This window comes from Microtus ochrogaster, unplaced genomic scaffold (assembly GCF_000317375.1).
Source record: "Microtus ochrogaster isolate Prairie Vole_2 unplaced genomic scaffold, MicOch1.0 UNK107, whole genome shotgun sequence".
NCBI lineage: Eukaryota > Metazoa > Chordata > Mammalia > Rodentia > Cricetidae > Microtus > Microtus ochrogaster.
Window position 1 is genome coordinate 485,222 of NW_004949205.1, and position 22,621 is coordinate 507,842.

The 22,621-nt window shown below is 45.5% G+C and overlaps 1 protein-coding gene across 4 annotated transcripts in view; it reads left to right on the plus strand.

Annotated features, from left to right (window-relative positions):
• Tmem164 (transmembrane protein 164) overlaps positions 1-22,621 on the plus strand; it is a 485,414-nt gene that overhangs the window by 482 nt on the left and 462,311 nt on the right. Inside the window, exons 1-2 of one of the 4 annotated variants that reach the window (XM_013355238.2) lie at positions 47-121; positions 438-1,096. The exons of 1 other annotated variant lie outside the window; for it this stretch is intronic. In XM_013355238.2, the coding sequence (XP_013210692.1) occupies positions 710-1,096 (387 nt within the window). In that variant the 5' untranslated portion in view covers positions 47-121; positions 438-709. Of the gene's footprint in view, positions 1-46; positions 122-437; positions 1,097-22,621 lie in introns of those variants that run through there. 2 more of the 4 variants (XM_005371384.3, XM_013355239.2) reach the window with 2 other exon arrangements.

Sequence of the window (22,621 nt, forward strand, 5' to 3'; positions counted from 1 at the left end):
GGAGGCTGGACCGGGACCGCTCTAAATTGGCTGGAGAGGGGGCCCCGTCGGCGGCGAAGTTGCTAGCTGGGGGCAGAGACGGCCACGCGGTTGCAGGAGTAAGACATCCCCTTCTCGTGGAGTGCGTGAGACGAGGAGTCCGGCGTCCCTGCCTTCCCCGTCGCCCTCCCCGCCTGCCCGGCCCTGCTAGCTCCTCTCCTAGCCTCCGGTGTCCCCTCTCTCTCACCCTCCTCTGCCTCCCGCTTGGCTCCCTTGTCAGTGCCGGGTCCCCTAGGTCCCCGCCCTGACCCTCTTGGTCTCCAACTTCCCTCATCCCCTGCTTGCTTGGCCACCACTCCCGTTCCCCTTTTCTTCCCTCGCTAGTTACCCCTCCCCGCTTCGTTAATTCCCGTGCAATTGCCTCTTTGAGACCTTTTTTTTCCTCTCCTTCCTTTTAGATTGGCCAACGGTTCCTTTCAACCCTGCCTCGTTGGTGGCCACTGGAGAAGCGCGGGGGGCTCCCCAGACAGCCGTGGGGACAAGTTAGAGCCAGCACTTTACCCCGGGCCTCGCGTGTAGCTTTCCCTCCCCTGTTCTAGGTGCCCCAGTGTCCAGAGGGGGGTGCGGGTGTGCCCTCCTTACATGTTCCACCGCCCGGGCAACCCTTCGGTCTCGTGTTCCATCTCGTTCTTGCTTCCTGTACCGTAGTCAAGTGGAGCCACTTTGCATCATGTCCCGGTATAGCTACCAAAGTCTCCTGGACTGGCTCTATGGGGGTGTCGACCCCAGTTTTGCAGGCAATGGGGGCCCCGACTGTGCTGCCTTCCTGTCTTGGCAGCAGCGGCTGCTGGAAAGTGTGGTGGTCCTGACCCTGGCCCTGTTGGAGATCCTGGTGGCCCTTCGGCACATCCTGAGGCAGACGGAGGACGGTAGGGGTGGCCGTGGCAGCCAGCCACAGCAGGTGACCCAGCGGCCTGATGAAGGCAAGGAGAGCCTGAGCAAGAATCTGCTCTTAGTAGCCCTGTGCCTGATCTTCGGGGTGGAGGTGGGCTTTAAGTTCGCCACCAAGACCGTCATCTACCTGCTCAACCCTTGTCACCTGGTCACCATGATGCATGTGAGTCTGTTGACTTTTTCCTGGGCAGCCTAAGTGATGATAAGAGTCATTTGTGTGCTCAGGAAACTAGTGTAGAGCACTTCGTCCCCGTGGGAAGTGGGACCCTTAAAGATAATTTTCCAACCAGCTGCTGCCTTTGTGCTAACTTCAGCATTGCACAATGGATCAGCCCTACAGTGGAGGTGAAGAGCCTTAGAAATGACTTGCACTCTGAGCCCCATGCCCCTCCCCTCCCAGCCCTGCTGGAGCCTGGTCTTTTCACCAGCAGGAAGTCCAGCCCCAGCTAGGTGCCCCTTCAGAATCACGTCTGTGGCCCCGTGGAGGCCCAGCCCTCTTGCCTTCTGTAGGCCCCCCCCCCCCCCCCACACACCCCGGGGGCCTGGTCACATGCTTTCCTGGAGGTGGTCACACAGGCTTCCTTGTCTCCACGGTGGTCCATTGGGGAAATGCTTTTAGGGATTTCTCTTGACTCCTTTGGGAGTTTATGCTCTTAGGGAGAGGTCTACTTTTGGGTTGTGAGAAGCTTGAGCAGCCCTGAGCTCTAAGAGCTCTCTGAACTAGGTCCCGTACTGATTTGTGGACTTCAGGTTGGGGAATCTCGCTCGATCAGAGGTGAGAGGGTATTTACATTTTTCAAACCCGATTCTCTGTCCTCTGGTCATGCTCCGAGGGTCCTCAGAGGGCTGATTTCTTTTGCTTTCCTGACTTCTACCCATTAGGTATGCTAAGGCAAACATGGGCTTGAAAGGGGAAATTGCCAGCTAGGTACATAGTCTGTGTGAGAATCAAAGACTGAGAATTTCTTTACTCAGCCTGAAGCTCTAAAGTCACGGAGGGACGAGGGACGACAAGGAAAACAATTAGGTCTTTTTTAGATTCTGGGCTGTGGCTAACTTGGTGAGTGTTACTGGGGGTATTTTGAAGCCCACCATTAGCGTCCTTATTGCTTTTACTTTTGTTGAAGGTTGCTCTCAGGAGGCGGGAGGAGTTTGAGAATCCCTGCGGGGGTTCAAGGTGAGAGGTCACTTGCTTCTAGGCGAAAGAGGGATTAACCTCAGGGGTGGAAAGCCAGCTCTCCTTTGGAGTTAGTTGCCAGCCTTCAGTCCTAAACTGGGAGTGGCAGAGGGTAGTGAGTCCATCCTGTAGGACTTTGCTGTATACTTGTGGCTCGTATATTTACTAGCTCACTTTTCCTAGAAATCCATTTGGTTACACATTCTTGGCCTCAGTTTCTTGATCTGTAAAATGTGGAGAATGACATTGGCTTGCTCCTTGGCATCTTGCTGATGGCAAGAGGGTGTAGATAGCCCTGGAATAAAGGGGATGGTATCGATTGGGTCACTAGAAGCATGGAAAAGAGATGGAGTGGGCAATGGTTTTCTTTTTCTTTTTACCTTTCTTCCTTTCTGCCTTCCTTTCTTTCTTTTTTGAGAGGGCATCTTAGGAAGGGGTGCCATTCGCAGCTAGTACAGGGTTGTCATAGCTAGACCTTCTGTGCAAATTTGACCAGTCCTCTTTCGTGTTTCTTTTTAAATGAATGGCCTTTTTGTTAATGAGAGAAAACAATGCATCCCAGCCGCTGTCCTGCGTGCCTCTTAAGACAGGAGTGCTTTTTTAAAAAGGACTGCAGGTGGTAAGGGTCAGAGGGTGTCTCTCCAAAGGGGTCTTGAGGCCTCTGGCCACCACAAATCTTGAAGGTCAACAAAGGGCTAAATTCATCCTCACTGGGGCTGCTATTGGTGTGATGATGTCAAACCTGGCAGCAATTGTGATTTTTAAAGTAAGAGATTTTAGAGGCTTTTACAACTCCGGAGAGCTACTTCTGGAATTAATTAGTTTTATGGCTTTGGGGGAAGTCCCCTTTCTGGGCCTCAGTTTCTTTACCTGTAAAGATGAGACAGAGTTGTACTCCTAGCCCTTGACAGTCTGGTCTGTGGTTCTTTTGCCCCATAACCGATGGTAATATGACAAGAGAGCTACTTTGAAAGGCTTTTGACCTCATTGTGCAAAAAAGGCAAATTGATCTCTTCTCTGTGGACGTCAGGTAGCCAGCCAGTCCACCCTTCACTTTTGCTCCATATAGCTCCCAGTAAAATAAAATTGTTGAGGCAACCTTTGGAGTCTCAAGCACTTGATGTTGGGACAGGTAGAAGTTTGGGGGACTACAGGCCGATCCTTCTGTGTAGGTTTTTTCTTAGCCTATGCCCTGAAGCTATAGGGTGGAGGCAGAGAAAGGACTCAAGCTTACACATTCTTGCCGTGTCCTGGGGATTTTATGCCTTTGTCCTCTGTCCCCAATCACTGCTTTGTAACCTACGAAGGTCCTAGGCTTTGATCCATTCGACTTTCTAGTGCCTTCTGTGTGGCTTTTCCTTAGAAGTAGGACCGTATGGATTTTTGAAAGTTGACGAGAGTCGGTAAAAAAAAGAAATAATAATGACCAATGGATGGTAGCCAGCAGTGTTATGACTCGGGTGCACACATCACAACTATACTTTGGAGGACTACTAATCACTTACGTTTATCTAGCACTTTACCACTCATGCATTATCTAATTCCAGGCTGTGATAGATCAGCCTAGGCCTGGAGAAAAAGATGTTAAAATGCTTTCTGTGATTGTGTCTATTGCAAAAAGGAGATATTATGCACCAGGAAATGCTTTTGCAAGTGAATTAGATGAATTAGGCTATAATGGAGCAACAGACCTTGGAGATTAGAAGCAGCGACAAGGCCAGGGAGCCGATAGCTAAAGGGAAAGGGGGTTTCAAGGTGGACACACTTATTGTTTGATAGCGTCTCTTAACTTAATGACTCCGTTTTTTTTTGGCTTTCTAGAAAGTTCTTTCCCAGTCGAGTGTAACAAGGCCCGTGTTACTTTAGGCCAGGAAGTAGAAGAGTTGGAGGGAAAATTGGTTCCATTCTCCAGCTCTCATTTTTCAGTCTGCAAAATATCATTTGCAACGCCTTGTTACACAGACCCTCGTCACAGCCATGCTGCTTTTGGGTGGCTGCCAACTGTAGTAACATAAGGAAGGGCATAACTTGTGGCTGAATTCTGCCCCTGATTAACATTCCTACTGTTGAGTTTCTTTTTAGTCTCGTGATTTCTCTGAGGTTTAAGGATCGTAGTCTGATAGTGGCTTGTAGGATTACATGAGTACTGGCCCACAACTCAGTTCCAGCTGCAGACGCGGATGACCAGGTTAGCAGAGCTTTATTAAACCCCGTGCTAAATAGCAGGTCTTTCTGCCAGCTGCACCAATGAGAATTTCTTCAAGCATGGCCACTCAATCCCCTTTTGCCCACGAATTTTGGCAGGTATGCATACGGGGAATGAACTTCCTGAGCCATTGGGCTGTTTACCAAAAATCTCCCAGCAACTTAGTGGCGCAGGTGGCTTTAAATCTCAGCTGCCACAGTGGGAATCTGGGATTAGTTGGGAGAGATTCTTGTAGCTGTTTAAGTCTGAAAAAAAAATTGACAGTTTCTCGGCAGAAGAGTTAAAATGCCAGACAGGCTAGATGTGCTGGCAAATGCCTGCAGTCTCAGCACCAGGAGGTTTAGGAAGGGGGATGACAAGTTCAAGGCCAGTATGGCCTAGATAATGAGACTGTCAAATTGAAACAAAACAAATGCAGTCTGGCTGATAGTATCTGCAAATAGGGATCTTTGAGTGACTTTAACACATTGGTTCTTTTTCTTTCCTTCCTTCTTTCTTTGGTTCTTTCAGTATATCTTAACTTACTTTCTTTTTCTTGAATCCAGTTATGTTGTGTTTGTCTTAAGAACTTAATGAAAAGATCTCCTTTTCCCATGCCTTGTTTAACTGCTAAATTCCTGTGGGTTCTGCATGTGTCTGTTAACATATGATTAGGCACTGAACTTAGCCAGGTGTAACATTTGCCGTTTAATCTTCAATGCCTGAACACATGAAGCAAATCAGGTATTTATAGCAAATTATAATTCATGATAATTGACCTGTAGCTCCCAGCCAGTACTTTATTTTTTTAAATTTTGGTCAGTAATACCTAACCCTCTCTTGTTTTTTAAATTTATTTTATTATTCTGTGTATGTATACCATTGTGCATATACAGACGTCAAAGGACAACTTCCAAGTGTTGGTTATCCTATGCATCTACTCTAGGTCCTGGGAATTGAGCTCAGGATGTCAAGCTTGCATGGCAAGCACTTTTACTCTCTGAGTCATCTCTGCAGCCAAGGCCTCGTTTTAGAATTGTGTTTGTTGTTACATGTTCTGCCTTTAAAAAATATATATATATTAATGAGGTTCAATTTTCACCAGATAGGGCTTTCTTGCCTTGGGCTTGCTAAAGTTTAATCCACCACCCCCTTTTCTTTCTTTCTCTTCCTACTTTTGTCTTTCCCTCCCTCCTTCCCTCCCTCCCTCCCTCCCTCCCTTCCTCCCTCTCTCCCTCCTTCCCTCTCTCCCTTCTTTCCTCCCTCCCTCATGAAAACTCACCAAGGTAGCACTTGCTGACCTGGAGCTCACTTTGCAGATGAAACTGGCCTCAAACTCACAGACATCTGCTTGCCTCTGCCTCCTGAGTGATGGGAATAAAAATGTGGGACCCGTCTTATGGAGTGGTATATATTCACAGATTCTGAGCTTTGGACTGGGCTGGAGCCCACTTGGAAAAGTGTTTGTCTTGCATGGCTGGAACTCTAGGTTCGAGCGTCACCGCTTGATAAACAAGGCATGGTGGCACATGCCTGTAATTGCAATGCTGGAGAGGCAGAGACAGGAGGAGTCAGAAGTTCCAGGTTATCTTCTGCTACAAAGCAAGATTTAGGCCATTCTGGGATAGATGAGATCCGCCTCAAAAAGAAAAACAAAAACAAAACAAAATAAAAACTGAGCCTTTGGTGATACCTTCTTTGACGAACTGAAACACTCACGGGTGTGTTCCATTTACCATATGATAGATTTATTTTAGAGAAAACCAGGCAAAGAGTTGAGAATGAGGCTTTCTCTTTCCCCCTTGACTGCAGATAAGACACACCTCCTCACTCCCCATCTGTTGTCTGGAGCACTGATTACTGTTCCTACAATGGGATCGATGTTCATGGGGAATGGGTACAATGAGGGATCCAGCCATTTGCTCGCAGCTTGTCAGATGGACTGTATCCTGCGTCATCAAACCAGGAGGGTACCAAAGAATTCATGTTTATATGTACTTAAGCGTCAAGGCATGACATTCTTTTATTCTTCCCTCCAGAGAAAATTGCAGAGAATTTCTCCATCTTTCATTGTCGCCATCTTTAGACCACATTCATTATAAACAGGTGGCTGTGGATTAGTGGATTAAGCATCTATAGCTAACACTGGAGTTAAATATTAGGATGTCTATGGCTTTCTGTGGGAACCTGAGCAAATTATTTAACCTTTTCCTCTCCAGATCTTCACCATGAAAATTAATACATGGAAAGCAAATCTTTTTAATTTACGAAATAACTATGTAGTCACTTAACCCAGCGAAGCTGGGCAAAACTGATTAAAGCGGCAGATGACCAATATGGTTTTACATTAGTCTCAACCTCTTTTTATTTTTTCCCCTATGGCTAGTGAGAGCCATTCTTCTAATAATGCCTGTTGCTTTTCTCTGGATCCTTGCCCATGTCTCCATGCCCTTGTAATGCACAGTGTGCAAAACTGGACACCAGAACTCTTAGGAGAGTCCAACTCCTACCTAGCAGGAGGAATGCGTTTCCCTCTCAGCCTTTTCATGCTGTGCACCTGTGAACACAGCCCACCACCATCATGCTTGCTTTTAAATAACAATATGGTCCTGGCTCCTGCCCAGTGCCTGATTGCAGGCTCAGTGGGTTTTGTTCCCTTACTGCGTGGCCACCAGCCACTGTTGCAGTCTTCGTGGGGCTTGTTTTTCATCCATTCTCCCTGCACGGTCTCCTCCGAGGCTTCTCCTTTTTGAAATCTTTCTAGAGGAGCCTGACCTGACTCCAGTTCATTCTGTTAAAATGATATGTCCTCCTTTGACAACACTTCTCAGAATATTGGGCAAGGGGTTCGGGGTTCGGGTACAGGTAAGGGCAAGCGCGTGACTCTCTGGGTTCAATTCCCAGCCCCTCATAGCACATTTTGTTTGTTGTTTGGTGAGGGCTCTTTTGTCTGCTTGTTCAGTTTCCACTGTTTTTTTTTTTTTTTTTGGGACAGGGTTTCTCTGTGGCTTTGGAGCCTGTCCTCGAACTAGCTCTTGTAGACCAGGCTGGCCTCGAACTCACAGAGATCCGCCTGCCTCTGCCTCCCAAGTGCTAGGATTAAAGGTGTGCACTACCACCGCCCAGCTTCAGTTTCCACTGTTAACAGAGACAGGTTTTTATAAGAAAAGGCATGTACTAGTTTAACTCCATGTCACGCAGGCCTGAGTAGAGTGATGTACATGCATGTTAATTGGTGTGGGCCTGGATAATGGTGACTAAGTGTCTGACAGACTTGATGTTTTGTGCCCCCCTCACCCATGGTGACCTGTGTTCCCTTGAGGTCTCATGGACATGGTTCATATGTCTGTTGTGCTCATGAAGTCAATCTTCTGATCTGCTTCTTTTGTTTGTTTTTTGCTTTTATCGAGGTAGTTTTCTCTGTGTAGCTCTGGCTGTCCTGGAACTTGCTCTATAGATCAGGTTAGCTTTGAACTCACAGAGATGCTGGGACTAAAGACATGCACTGTCACCGCCTGGCTCTGATCTGTTTTTGAAATAGACAGAGGATAGAAGCAGGCTCAGTTTTAGCACATACAAGTCTTGTGGAAGTTCTGCCACAAAGAGGGCTTATTAAAACCATGAGGCACTCTGGATCCAAAGTACAGCTTTTATCCTGATCAGGGAAATTATGCTGCTGGATTTTTTCCTTTATCCCTTGGCAGACATCTGGGCATGACAACTTTAATTTCTTGCTTTACTAAGAAATAAAAAGAATGGTATTAGGCCAGTGACTCACTTTTCTTTCTTTCTCTCCTATACTTTTCAGTCGTAGCTCATTGTTATTGTGTCTACTTGAAATATTCTCAACAAGAGCCAAGTTTTTCAGCTTGTCCTTGTCTTTCATACCTTTTTATTATTGTCATTTATTCTGAACTGCTGGAGAATGGATCCCATCCTTTGTGTGTACTAGGTAAGTGTCATACCAATGAGCTATAACTGAGCCCCATTTTTTTGCTGTGTGTATATGCTTTGCTCCATTGAGAGCTTATCTGTCTGGAAGGTCTCTATCTGGCCAGGCTGACCAGGCATGAAGAGAGCTATGAATATGGAGAGGAGTGATTATCATAAAGATGCCTGGCTCCCTCTATAGACACCCAAGCAGGTCCAGGGCAAGGATAGCATTATGATTTTTTTGGGGGGTGGGGGGAGATAGGGTCTCTCTATGTAACCCTGGCTGTCTCAAACTCACAGAGATCTGCCTGTCTCTGCCTCCTTAGTGCTAGGATTAAAGGTCCTACCACAAGGGGTGGGGCTGGCTTCTGAATATTTTCTTTGGGTTTTGAGACAGAGTCTCTGTAGTGTTAATCTAATTGATCTTATTAATAAAAACCTGTAGTCAGATACTGGGGTGAAGCCTGAAAGATCAGAGAAGTAAAGGAGCCAGCCACTTAGAGAGCCATTGTCTACAGAATCCTCAAACTGAAAGGGCTGAGTTCCTGTCTCCTCCCCATTATACGCCTCTCTCCACCCAGCCATGTTACTTCCTGTCTCCACCTCCCTAGTGCTGGGAATTAAGGCAGAGATCCCAAGTGCTGGGAGCTCTTTCTCTTTTAGACTGGTCGAATCTCAAGTAGCTGGGTGTGGCCTTGACCTCCACATCTTCTTGTTTCCACCTCCCGAGTGCTGGGATTAAAAGTGCCACCACTGCCAGACCTCTGGGTTAACTAGTGGCTGGATCTGCCCCCTGATCTTCAGGCAAGCTTTATTAAGGCACAAAGTATCTCTTTGTAGCTCTGGCTCTCCAGAAACCCACGGCATAGAGCAGACTGGCCACAAACTCAAAGAGATCCTCCAGCCTCTGGCTCCCAAGTGCTGGAATTAAACGTGTGCTCCACTACCCTCAGCTTTGCATTCTGAATTTTAAAGAAACTCCTTGGTGAACTGGGAATGTGCCTAGCATGTGTAATCGAATGTAGTGCTCATACTTGTAATCCCAGCACTCCAGAAGTGAACTGTCTGACAGAAACAAACTACCCCCAAACCAAACAAAACTGTCTCATAGTTCTAAGGTTGGCCAGTCTTGGGTCCCATTTTGGAAGACATCCTGTGGCAGAAATAGTCAGTGGGAAGACGACTCACGTGCTCGTCCTGACTGATGTGAAACTGGGTAGCTTATGGGCAAGACATTTAGGCTTCTGAAAGCACTGTGTATAGGCCATGTAGTTTATAATGCATGTAGTATGACTTAAGAAATAGGGTAAGGTCATGAAATTTTTGTGAGGTAGCTTTCAAGGGAGTTGTTATTGCTAGAATATTTGAAGCAAGTCTTTGTTGCCTCCTAATTCTTCTTTATTCCTCTCTAAGCCAGTGGGTCTCTCAACTGACAGGAGGCCATTTTGACCCCTGATTGTTGCATGCTAACTCCATATGTGACACCATGTAGGAGGCATGTTAGCTTCATGAGAGCAAGGACCCTTGTTAGTCTTGGTCTCTGTTTATCTAGAATGAGGACCAACAAAGAGGGAAAGGAGAATTCTAGACATAAGACTCAATGTATGGGCCAGTCATGGGAGCATAGGCCTTTAATCTCAGCATTGAGGAGGCATAGGCAGGCTGATCTCTGTGAGTTTTAAGCTATCCTGATCTATATAATGAATTATAGGCCAGCCAGGGCTACATTGAGAGAGAAAATGTAAGAAAAATAAACAATGAGGGTGTTGATGTTTAAGGTCCTAAATTTGATCCTGGCCTTTGCTAAAACAAAAGCAAATTCTAGTCCCTAGAGCTGCTGCCTCCTTCATAGTCAGTGTCTCATCTGTAACCTTGCGTCTTATCAGGGTCGCATTTCCTGCTTCTTTCTCATCAAGGCAAGTGAATCTTTAAGAATGCTTTGTCATTTCTGGGCCATTGATAAAAGTCCCAGACTTTTGTCCTGAAGTTTCCTTAGGGGATATTCAATAGAGTCATCTTCTCTGCCCTGTCCCAAGGAAGACCCATGCCATCGAGGACAGATGCCCAGAGCACTGAGGTAAGTTACCAGAGATCAGTGGATATAGCATGAACCCATGTGCAACCTGGAGGCGATTATTGATTTGTTTATGAGATGGTTGCCCTTCTGAATGAGCTAGCTTCACAACAGAAACAGAATTCAACATGTCTTCCCTGCTCCTTCCTTCCTTCCCTATCTCCTTCCCTTCCTCCCCCTCTCCCCTCTCCTTCCTTTTCTTTCAAGACTTATTGCTGCCTTCCTATCTTCCTTTTTCATATTCTTTCTTTCCCATTTCTCTGTCTTTCTACCTGACAACTCCATGTTGGCTTCCTTCCAGAGTATTTCATGCTGTAACACAAAGCCTTCTATAATGCCTGTTCCAGGACTGGCAAGATGGCTCAGCAAGTAAAGGCACTTGCTGCTATGCCTTGGATTCAATCTCTGGGACTCACTTAATGGAAGAAGAGAACCTCTCCCTGCGAGTGGTCTTCCTATCACACTGACTAAATAAATGTAATAAAAATCTCCATTTCATTAGAGAATGGGACATGCCCAGGGGAACGGGAAGGAATTTACCTCCATTTTAAAGGTTCACACTGAAGTGGGAAAGGCATGTAGGCAGACTCCATTGCTGTCTGGGAAAGGAGTTAAGAAACTATGTTTTCCCAGTTTTAACCTATTATCTATCCTTCAACATTTTTTGTAACGATGAATTTTTGGGTATTTTATTTTTAGGGTGTTTTGTGTGTGTGTTTGTGCACGCACCGTGTGCGTGCCATGTGCATATGTGGAATATGTAGAAATCAGAAGTCAGCCTTTGGAGTTGCCTCCCTCCTCCTTCCGTGTGGGTCCTATAGATGGAACTTAGGTCATTAGGTTTGGCACCAAATGTCTTTACCTGATGAACTGACTTCATATTCCATTATTGTTTCATTTTTAAAAATGAAAACCAGGCCAGGTATGGTGGCACACATCTTTAATCTCAGCACTGGGGAGGCAGAGGCAAGCAGATCAATGTGATAAATCAGGGGCCAACCTGGTCTACATAGTGAGTTCTGGGCTAGCCTGGGTAATGTAATGTGGCAGTGCCTCAAAAAAAGTAAGGACAAATTTATTTTTAAAATGAAGCAAGCTGTTGCATTGTTTATTTTAGAATTCTTCCTTTGTATTGGACTGGAAGTTGAGTTTCTTTGTCTCTAGACAAAGTCTAAAGTCCAGCTTCACTGGATTCAAAGTACTGTGATCATAAAGAAGGCAGACAGCCTATTATGCATAGTTCTTTAAAAGGGGTGGGACTGGAAAACCCTTTGACTTCATGCATTTATTTAAGACATTCTACTTAGATTTGATACTCTGGGCTTTGGATTTTTTATGTTTTCTAATGTTAGTGTAAACAGAACTGCTACGCACACGCGGAATGAATATAATTATTCCTCTTGCTACTAACTGCTGTCATTTTCTAGGATTTCTATGTGTGACTTTGTTTAAAAGAAAAAAAAAAAACCTTTTTGTAATGATTACGTGAGTTTAAGACTCAGGAAATCTCACCAGGAGTTGTGGCACATACCTTTCATCCCAATACTCAGGAGGCAGAGGCAGGTGGATCTCTGAGTTTGAGGCCAGCCTGGTCTACATAGTAAGTTTTAGTATAGCCAGTACTATATAAGAGACCCTATCTCGACCTCCCCTCCCCCCAAAAAAAACCCTGAAATCAAATCAATAAACCTCTTTTTCAAAGAAAAATAATGACAAAATTTCCTAGTTACCTTTCCCTGGTCTGGTATTTTTTTTTTTAAAGCAGCTGGCTTTTCCTTTATTTCCTGCCCAGGGTTTATGCTTTTTGTTTGGTTTCTTTTGTTTTGTTTTTCAAGGCAGGGTTTCTCTGTAGCTTCGGAAAAGTTTGTGCTTTTTTCTCCCGTCCTCTTTTCCAGATAGTATGGAAGCTGTCAGTTTCTGTCCACTCAGGTGGAGTATTGTGCTGCATTGATAGCATCCAGGGGATGTGAGCAGCAGGGGGTGTACGGGTGCTAGCGTCGTGGCTCGCTGGGCGGGACCAGTGCAAACACTGCAGCAGGTGCTCAGGTGTGTAGAAGGAGGAGATCATTTGGAGGAGAAAGGAAGCGTGAACCTGTTGTCCCACCTCAGCACCTTGCGCCTCCCGATCCCCAGCACGTGTCAGCAGAGCTGTGTCACCTTGGGGGTCTCTTGCCTGTGAGTAAAATGGCCTCTGCCAGTTCACCTGCTGTGTTTGCAGAAAATCTCGAGCTGACTGTGCTCTGGCTGTTGCTAGCAAAAAGTCATTTCATTCAGGTGCTGATTAAATAAGGCACTGAGCCAGATTGCACATTAAGGTCCTTAACTGTGGCCCTAGGAGCTCTGAGTAAACATTTATTAGGTGTTCTGGGCACAGCAGTAGCTGAGGACCGTGCTGAGGCGTTATCTTCAGAAATCGGGTTGAAGGAAATGGGAGCTAAGAGACACTTCTAGAAGGAGATGGATCTTCTTTTCCTAGAGTCACCAGACCCAAATTGCTGGCATGGACACTGAAGGACTAGAGAGGTTTCCTCACTGACATTAATCTGCCAAGACTCAACACGTCAGGATTGGGACCCTGCAGGCTTCCTAGCTGAGTAGGGCAATAGAAGTATCATCTCCCTGGTCTAATGTAAGTCGGGCCTAGTGAAGAGAGAGAGCTTTTGAATTCTTCTGTTTCCTAGGTTTGGCTTTGAGTTCCGTTACCATGTGACCTTAGGCATGCTGTATAACTATTCTTCTCAGTTTCATTCATCTGTAAAATAGGAGAATTAATAGCACTCACCAGACAGGGTTGTCAGTCATTTCAGTCAAGAATTGGGCAGAAGTCTTGGCTCACTGTGAGCAAGCAACGGACGTTAGCTTGTCCTGGCAGTCATTGTGGTACTGTGTATTTCAAGGCAGGGGTGGCATATGGTGGGAATGTGGGCTGAGGTGTTGTAGTCTGAGTTCAAATTCTTTTAGCTATGTAACCCTGGGTAGCTGAGCCTGCATTTCCGTATTTGTGAAATGAGATGATCACACATAAATATACCAGGGTTGTGTAAAGACTGCGAGACTCTTAGTAAGTCGCTTATGATAGTTTATGATGTGCATACAGTGCATTTAGTATCTCAGCTCTGATAGTGATAGTGGGGGTGACAACAATCACTCTTGCTACTGTCACCCCAACTGCCATGATGGCATCTGAAATGAGAGGTGTCTTCAGGATTAGCATTATGACTGTTGCTGTTTTCAGCTTGGGTACCTGATGGTAGAGATTTGATACTAGATTTAGGATTTTTGCTAATGAAAGCTCCCCTGGAACCTTTGTGTCAGGCATGCAGTGGGCAGAAATACTGGTTTTCATGAAGCTAGTGCCTGGCTGGTAATGGTTGTGGGCATTATGAAGGTTACTTGAGGTTAACCAGCCCATTGGAGGAACGGGGGTGGGAAGGGATGGCAGGAGGTGGCTCCGGTGTCTTATTCCTGCTCTGTATCAGTGGGCTGACTCCATGGTACAAACTGTCTTGAGACTGGTAGCCTAGGAAACCAGTGAGTAGATGAGTAAAAGTATGAAAGGAGTGGTTTTCAGTGGGTGAGATGGATAGAGAGGTGAATGGGTTTCATTTTTGCATTTTTCGTAATGTCTTTTGATTGAAGGAATTGTTCGTGGAGAATGAACCACTCACAGGCTCATTCTCACTACCCTTAGAGAAGGACAGGTATATTTTTCACTTTTTATTTTGTTGCCAAGCTTGGGGGTAGAAGAACCCCAGGCCCTGTGCATGCAGGACACAATAGTCTACCACTGATCTACACGTAGGTACCCAGGCCCAGAAGAACAGGGTATAAAGCTGGCCAGTGTCTTAGGTGAAAGGCCAGCACAGTGTGGTAGAAAGGGTGCTGGTAGGGGATCAGACTCCTGAGGCCTTTACTGACGATTATCAGCAAATCGAACAAGACAAAACAGCAGTACCACCAACAAATCACAATGCCATCTGCCATCCTAGTGTTTGGTAAACCTCTCATTTCAAGAACTACTGCTGTTTTAAAAGAGACTATGCTCTGGAGTCTGAGTCACCAGTCACTTGAGGGAGAACCAATTCAAATGCGTTTTCCAGGCCTTACCCCTTTGTCATGTGACTTTACAGCCATGGGTTAGAGGGTGTCTCACCCCCACCTTGGAAGGTCCTTGGGTGCATTCACAAGCATTGGTGGGTAAATAGGCGATACTTTAGTTGAAGACTGGGGAGGCAGGCTAAGGTGTTCTGCAGTGGTCCTGGTTCCCTGAGAGAGCTGTTTGAAGGGCACGTCTGTAGCAAGCAACAACCCAAGGGAAGGGCAGATGTTAGAAATTAGCTTTTCCAGACTCACCCGGCATTCTAAGACCTAGGAAAGTTTGCAATAAAGGATTCTGTTTGTCTCACTACTTCCTCTTTAACCCTTTGCATTTGTTAAGGGATTTCTTTATTGAAGCATCAGGCATTTGGTGCACTTTTTTCTCTACCCTGCAGGAATGTTGCTGAGACCCTGTGTACAAGTGCCTCATTATCTTGAACATTTTCACAGTGGGCCCCCTGGGCAGCAAGCTGCTGCTTCTTCCCACCCCTCCCCGGGGTATTTCTCCTTCCTAGCCATGAACAATAGCAATATGGGCACCCTGAGGAAAATGACACTTTTTACTTGTGGGTCTCCACTCTGTTTGACTGCCCCAGCCAGCTCTCCTAAGAACAGTCCCGTGTGAGCTAGCACCAGCCAAGGTCAAGTGTCCTAGTTTGCTTGTGGGATTTTTTTTTTTTTGGCCAGTAAGTGAAGAAAAATTGACCTCCAGTCCCGTGGCTGTCCTCCCTGGAAAGCCCTCTTAGGAGGGAAGGATTATCTTGGGCCAAGGTTAGGGGTGACCTAGTATTGGCCAAGGTTGAGTTGGGTTTGCAAAGAATGTGAAGGCCGCTGTGTTCCTGGGTCTCCTGACCAGCCCGTTCTTGTTTGGCCGTGTTTCATTTCACAGCTAGCGCTGTGTTTGCTCAGATGGACGCATGTGGAAAGCATGCTTGAATCAGCTTCCCAAATTTCTTACTCCCTGCTTTCGGTCTGTCCTGAAAAACAATTTGCAAAGTACATTGTGGTCCACACCTGTTATTATTATTACTTTTTAAAAATCCTCGTTTTCCACAGTTCCTTTTCTGTAACCTGGGATTAAGTCCTGAATCATGGTAGTTTCATTGATAATAGAACTTCAAAACTAACTCAGAAAGAAATATAAAAAACATTTTATTAGCATTTTAGAGAAAAAAACAGGCAAGCCAAGTTGTAGATCCTGGCAGCTGCCTGGAGGAGGAAGATGGGTAAGAGGAAGGAAAGCCATGTTTTTGAGCTGGATGTAAGTTTGCAAGTAGCTACATGGGCAGGGAGGGGAAGCATCAGAGAAAGAATGAAAACACTGGATGTCAGGACAAGCACATGTAGGACTTACCTTTTATTCTCATTTCACTTTTCGAGACAGGGTGTCACTGTGTAGCATTGGGTGTCCTAGAACTCGCTCTGTAGACTAGGCTGGCCTCGAACTCAGATCCATCTGCTTCTGCTTCTTGAATTTGGGATTAAAGGGGTGAGCCACCACCGCCTGGTGTAGGATTTAAGTTTCTACTGTATATAAGTAGGACTTTAACTGTTATCCAAAGAAGGAATAGAAAGGAGGGAAGCAAAACATTATGCTTTTTGAATTAGAAATCAGAAAATCAGGGCAGGCTTAGCAGCAAGTGCCTCGTGGAAGAAGCTTCTGGGATGTGTAAGTACACTGTCCTCCTATCTCCTTAGCCATGTGCTCAGCTTTCCTGACGTGGCCTCCTAGCACAGTGGCAGGCACAAGTGGGTTAGTGACTGAGGGCAGGGAGGGTGGCAGTAGCATGTTTTGTGATGTTGTGACCTTTTGGGCAGTCTAGGACATTGTGTCTACCCCAAGCCAGAGATAGAGCTCAGATCTTATTCTCTTAACTCAAAACCCTGTACTTGAAGGAGAGATGGCGGGAGGGGGTTACTGGTCCTTGAATGGCCAGCCTCAGCAAAGCTCTGCTGCCTCTGCCTTCCTTTTGTATGGCTTTGTGGATCCTCAGGAGTAGTAATTGTGATGGTTCCCTTTCTTAAAATTGCCGTGTTGCTGGAGAAATGAGGGTGGGATCCAAGGCTGGGCATAAGTGGGGGGGTCCATCTTCCATGACCCCCCCCCCCAGTCTGATGGCCCTCTGACTATCTCTTCCACATTCTTCATGTCTTCCTTGTCAGGTTTCTCATTTTCTTGTCATGTACTTTAAGCATAGCTGGCTGCTAGTTCTGGGATTATAGGTATATACAGCAGTGTAACTGGCATGATTGCCATGAAGAAACTCTTATTGCCTTTTGACTCTCTTGCAGACCTTTGAACGACTATAAACCAGGAACTGGGTCTGAGGGGCAAAGAAGTGTGAGATTTCAGAGGAGGAGCTCATGGTAATTTTTCATTATCTTACACACTCCTGGAAAAATTGACAGTAATAATAACAACACTTGTGACTTTGTGTTTTAAGACAAGGCGTTTGTCTTTTTATGTAGTTCAGGTTGTCAGAGAACTCAGGATACTTCTGTCTCCATTTCCGAGTTCAGGGTTAGAGGTGTGCACCACCATGCCCCAAACCGATTTGTAACATTTTTGAACACTCACTAGATATGCTGCAGGCTTGGGGCCAAGTCTTCTGCCCATGTGTTAACTTCGTTTGCAGCCTTCTACAAAGGTCACTTTGGAGTTATCTATGTTTTTCACTTCTAGTTCATCTCTCTGTTTGTTGACTTCCAGACCCAGGATATTCTAGCAACACGTTCTTCGATTGTTGAATCAGCTGAGTGATGGGGAGAAGAGCTAAAAACAAAAAACAAAACCCTCAGAGATTAGCTCAGAGGTGTCTGTCCTCTCTCATTTTCTATTTTCTTCCTTTTCTTTCCCTCCTTCCCTCTCTCCCTCTCTCCCCTCCCTCCCTCAGAGTTTCTCTGTAACTTCCCTGGCTGTCCTAGAACTCACTTTGTAGACCAGGCTGGCCTCGAACTCACAGAGATCCACCTGCCTCTGCCTCCCAAGTGCTGGGATTAAAGGCGTACGCCACCACACCTGACATCTTCCCTCATTTTCTAGGTGAGCAAACAGACTCAGGTGAAATGACTCTCCAAAGTTGTGGCAGTAGAGTAGCTCAGAGAGTGAGGGTCAAAATTAGTGTATGAAAAAGTCCATTAGCTGTGAGAAGGGCTGAGAACCTCTTCTTTATCAAGATCAGCATGTTAATAGCGCGTGCATAAAAAGGCTTGAGCTATGCAAATGTGTAGCTACACCAGTTGCCAGTTTGTTCAGTAGGGATACCCTTGAGCTTTCTCCCAGCTCTGCTCCCTTCTCTCTTATTGAAATGTCGTTCTGTTGTCGTCCACCTATTTCTGTCCAATCTCTTATTTTGGGACAACGGAACTTAAGGATTCTCAGCAGATGTCCAGTGTCATAGATTTGTGTGTCTACCTGTGTCAAAGTTACACAGCTAAATGGGAGCCGTTCTGGATTGTCTCTAGATTGACAACTTAGTTTCATATTGTGATCCCATGCGTGGCTTCCTTCCACTTCTGTCGCAGCATATAGTAGAACTAGACACTTTTTCCTGTGCCATGTGGAATTAAACTCAAGACTTTTGTACACGCTGGCACTTTACCCCTAAGCTACATCCCTAGCCCCAGAAATCTTGTGAAGTTTGAACATTGCTGTCCCTAGCAATTCTCATAATGAGGATCCTTTGGCTACAGTCTGCCTGTGTATCTACTTGGTACAGTGATTTCCTTTGCTGTTGGCCTTTTCCCCCTTGCCTTTGCTTCTCCACAGGAAAGCCTGATCTTGCTGCTTGCCTGTCATGGGCAGGTTGCACAGGGAGCTGTGTGAGCATGTGAGCCTGTGTGTAGAGCCAGCGTGGCCTGACTCCAGATGCTGTTTGCTTACACTCATTGCATACGCAGCTGTGGCTAGAAAGAGGCCATTGCCTCCTCCATGAAAGAGACTGGCATCTGAGATTCGGATCAGAGGTTAGCAGCTTTGTCAAGCTTAAGCAACAGTGGTCTTGAAAAAGGCCGAGATGATCCGCTCACCTACTGGACGTGAACAATGCACAGTAATAGAGTACTGGGTTTAGTACAGGGTAGACCTGGGTCCTGGTTTTAGCTTTGTTACTAACTGCTTGACAACACCGAGTTGTTTGGGATTGTCAAGTAGCCTGTTTGTGCTTCAATCTTCTTTTAGAATAAGACATATGGTAGCTAGTTAAATATACAGGCCCCAGAGCCGGACTAGCTGGCTTCGAATCCCAGCACGGCTGCTTTCTAGCTTGGATAAGTTTGTTGACATTTCTGGGCCTGGTTTGTTTTCATTTCTTTTTTCTTTAGGTTTCCAAAGCTATCCTTTTCTCCTGTTTGTTGCCAGGTGAATATACACTAAGTGTTTGGGTCTGTTTCCTTAACTGTGGAGTAGCAATAATAACAGTATCTCTTTCATGAGATTCTCTTTTCTTTTTTTCTTTCTTTCTTTTTTTTTTTGAGGCAGGGTTTCTCCATATAGCCCTGGCTGTCCTGGAGCTCACTCTGTACACCAGGTTGGTCTTGAACTCAGAGATCTGCCTGACTCTGCCTACCAAGTCCTGGTATTGAAGGTGTTTGCAACCACTGACAAGCAGAATTTTTAAATTTATTTTTATATGTCTAGTTGTTTTCCCTGCATGCACATCTGTGCACCTTACAGATGCCCAAGGACACCAAAAGAGGACATTGGGTCCCTTGGGGCTAGAGTTATAGTCAGTTATGAGCTGTCTGTCATATTGCTGCTGGGAGTCAAACCCCGGTCCCCAGAGAGAACAGTCAGTGTTTTTAACCCTTGAGCCATCTTGTGAGGTTCTTATAAGAATTAAATACAGGACTGCTAGGGAAGTGTTTGGAGTGGTCATGCATAATAAAATGTTCAGAGGTATGAGCCAGGGCTGTTTGGAAGGGATGGATGACCTCTGCCCTTTGTGCACTGTCTTGTAAATAAAATGCCAAGCAAAAGGAATCACCCTTTGTAACCAAACAAACAAATGTAAACTTTTCCTTAACATACAGAATGATCAGGATGAAGGGGGTGACAAATTAACAATTGTTTAATCTGGGTCACTAGATGAACTGTGATGGCAGGAACTAAGGCACATTCTGGGAAGACTATCCTAACAGTACATGCTTTTCTTTCCAACTCTTCCAGCCACTTGATTTGAGATGTGTGACTTTAATGGCCCCCTGAGGACACTGGGAAGGCAGAAGCAGGGTTAGCATTGCCTGACAGCTCCAGCATTTATACAGCCACTGACACCTCTTTTTTCTTCAGTCCTTTTCGTTTTGTCTTTAATCCCTCTCTTCCTTTTCTTCTTATTCCTCTGTCCTAGTTCATCCAATTATTCATTATCTTTATCTTCATCACCACCATCATCTCTATCCGGTGTCTTCTTGCAGCAGTCTACTGATGGATAGTCCCTGCTTCAAGTATCTTTCCTGCTCTGTCTACTGCTCCTGCCAGAGTGATACGATCTTGAAACAGCCATCAACCATTCTCAGTTGTCTTTCAGTGGGGATGGCAGACAAAGAGGTGCATATACTTTCTGGTGTTCTTGGCTGACGATGCTAATCAGCCATAGGCATGTTTCCCAGGGAGTATCTGTTCAGGTTCAAAATGTTTTTAGAGTAATTTTCTAGTCAGCCACTTATCAAATCAGTCAGAGGTGGCACACAGACAGGGTTGGTGAATGCGCAGGTCCCCTAGGGAATCAAGGCCTGAGCTCCATACATTCAAACTGAGGATCCACTGCGATTTTTGCTCCCAGCTCTTTCAGTTTTGTCTTTTATTTGTGCTTTCAGATTGAGTCATGCACACTGTGTCCTTCCATGCTTCCATGAGTTTATACATTGTTCATGCTGCACCTTCAATGAGATATACTCCTTTCTTCCTATTGAAATAACTGCTAGTCATCATCAAGACCTGGTCCAGACAGTCACTATGAAGCTGTCTCCAGGCTTCCAAGCCCGATTTAATGATTCTCGTCTATTTTAGCATGTTATTCTGCCCTATGTTATGTAACTGTTTATGCCTTGTCCCTTCCTCAGAGTTTATGTCCCTTAAATGTGAGGTCTGGTTCTTTTAAGTTAGTTTTTCTATGTTCTAAATTCTGGTGCACCCTAGGTAACCCTCTCTCCTTCCCTCCCTCTCTTCCTCCATATCCAGACAGGCCTCAAACTGTAAGTACCTTAGGGTGGCCTTGAACTTTTGATCTTCCCACTTCTGTCTATGAGTGGTGGGTTTCCAGGCCTTTGGGGATCATAGCCCTGTGTGAGCATGCTGAGTTTGTGTGATGCTGGGGGCTTGGCACCTTCCAAGCACTGTCTGTCAGTTGTCCTGTATCCCTGGCTCCTTCCTGTTTCTATTGAAATTTGTTTTTGAGTTAACTGAGTTTTGTTCCTTCCCTTTGCTTTTCAAATGAAGAGATGGGCTCAGAGAAAAAGGTCATGAGTACATTTTGGGGTTTGTTTAAATTTCAGATGTTTGAGACATTCAGACCTTTGAGGCTGTAATATTCCCTAGGCAACTGAGGTGTGGTTAGGACTAGAAATGTCAGTTAAGGCGGTATTTGCCTCAAGAATATAAAGGAAGAAAAGACAAGGTACATCCTTGAAGCTCAAGTGAAAGTGGAAGAATATTCTAGGGAATGTTTCCTTTTAGGGACAGAAAGATGGTTCAGCAAGGCAGCAACCATATTGGAAGCAGAAAGACACCCAGGGAAGTGGGGTGATTGATACCCAGGAGTGGCAAGAGTTTCTTTCAGCTAAGGGGCTGATCCTCTCTCTGCCAAGCAATGCTGAGACGGAGGCCCAGAAGGACTCAAGAAAAGGCTTGTCCTCTGTTGCCAACCACTCCACCCACCTCTAAATATTTACCCTATAAATGTTAATGTGTGAAGACCTTTGTGTGTATGGCTCTTTATGGCAGTTGGTAAACAGAAAGCATTGGGAATGCATCCATCAGTAGGCGAATGGTAAATCAGGTCACTGAATATTGTGTGGCTTTCAAAGGAGGCTTCTGTAACCACTTTGAAAGCTGCTCACTGTACATTATTAAAATGAAAAGGAACAGTAGCAGAATGACATGCATGAAAGAAAAACCCTTTATAGGTGCATTTCCTAATGAGCACACTCTTAAAAAGTCTGGAAGAACATATACCAAAGAGTGCTTATTCCTGAGTGGTTGGGGGAAGGGACCCACTCTAAACTCTTATTTGCTACCATCCTATGTTGTATGTATTTGCTGTGAGCTCAGATTTTCAACAGTAATTAGGAAAAATGTTTAAGCTTATGGGAGTAGCTCAGTGGTAGGACATTTGCAGAGTGTGTGTCAGGCTCTGGGCTCCATCCCCAGCAAAATGAAATAATGAGAACAACAAAGGCACATGGAAAATATTTAAAAGAGGGAAGGATGGATGCTGGGGGGTAGCTCAGTGGTGGAACACATGTTTCACATGCATGAAGACATTTGAGGTTCTGTCATTAAGGCCTGAAAACATAGGGCTAAAGAAAGGAGGTGATTGGTAGCTTGAGGGAATGGTCATCAAAAGATCCAATGGAGGAAAGATTTGGCAACTGAGGAAACATCTGGTGTATGAGAGGCTGTGCCCCAGGTGCCTTGCTGCCTGGGTGGTACCAGGGCTGGTTATAGTGGAAGATGACTCCCCAAACCAAGCAGTTACTCAGTGTCGGGAAGTTGAGCCAAGAGATTCATAGAAGAGTAGATAAGTCCCCTAGAGCCAAGCAAGGGCTGATTAAGATAGAATTGAATAAGTAATTGTGTGTGTATGTGTGTGGTGTGAGAGAGACAGAGACAGACAGATCCACGCGCCCCCCCCCCCGCCCACGCACAGACAGACAGACTGACTTGGTGCTGTGAGATATATAGATATACAGACTGACTTGGTGCTCTGAGGTAGACAGACTGTCTGACTTGGTGCTGTGAGGAAGACAGACTGTTTGACTTGGTGCTCTGAGGTAGACAGACAGACTATCTGACTTGGTGCTCTGAGGTAAACAGACTGACTGGCTTGGTGCTCTGAGGTATACAAGATTCTGGAGCACTCAATCACTGTGTGGAAATGTCAGCATGAAACAGGGTAGGGGAGTTAAGAAGGGATACATGAAATACCAATTTTAGGAGTATAGGAGCTTCCAGAAAATGAAGAACTGTCACTCAGGACAGTTGAGTGTCTGATGTTGAGTG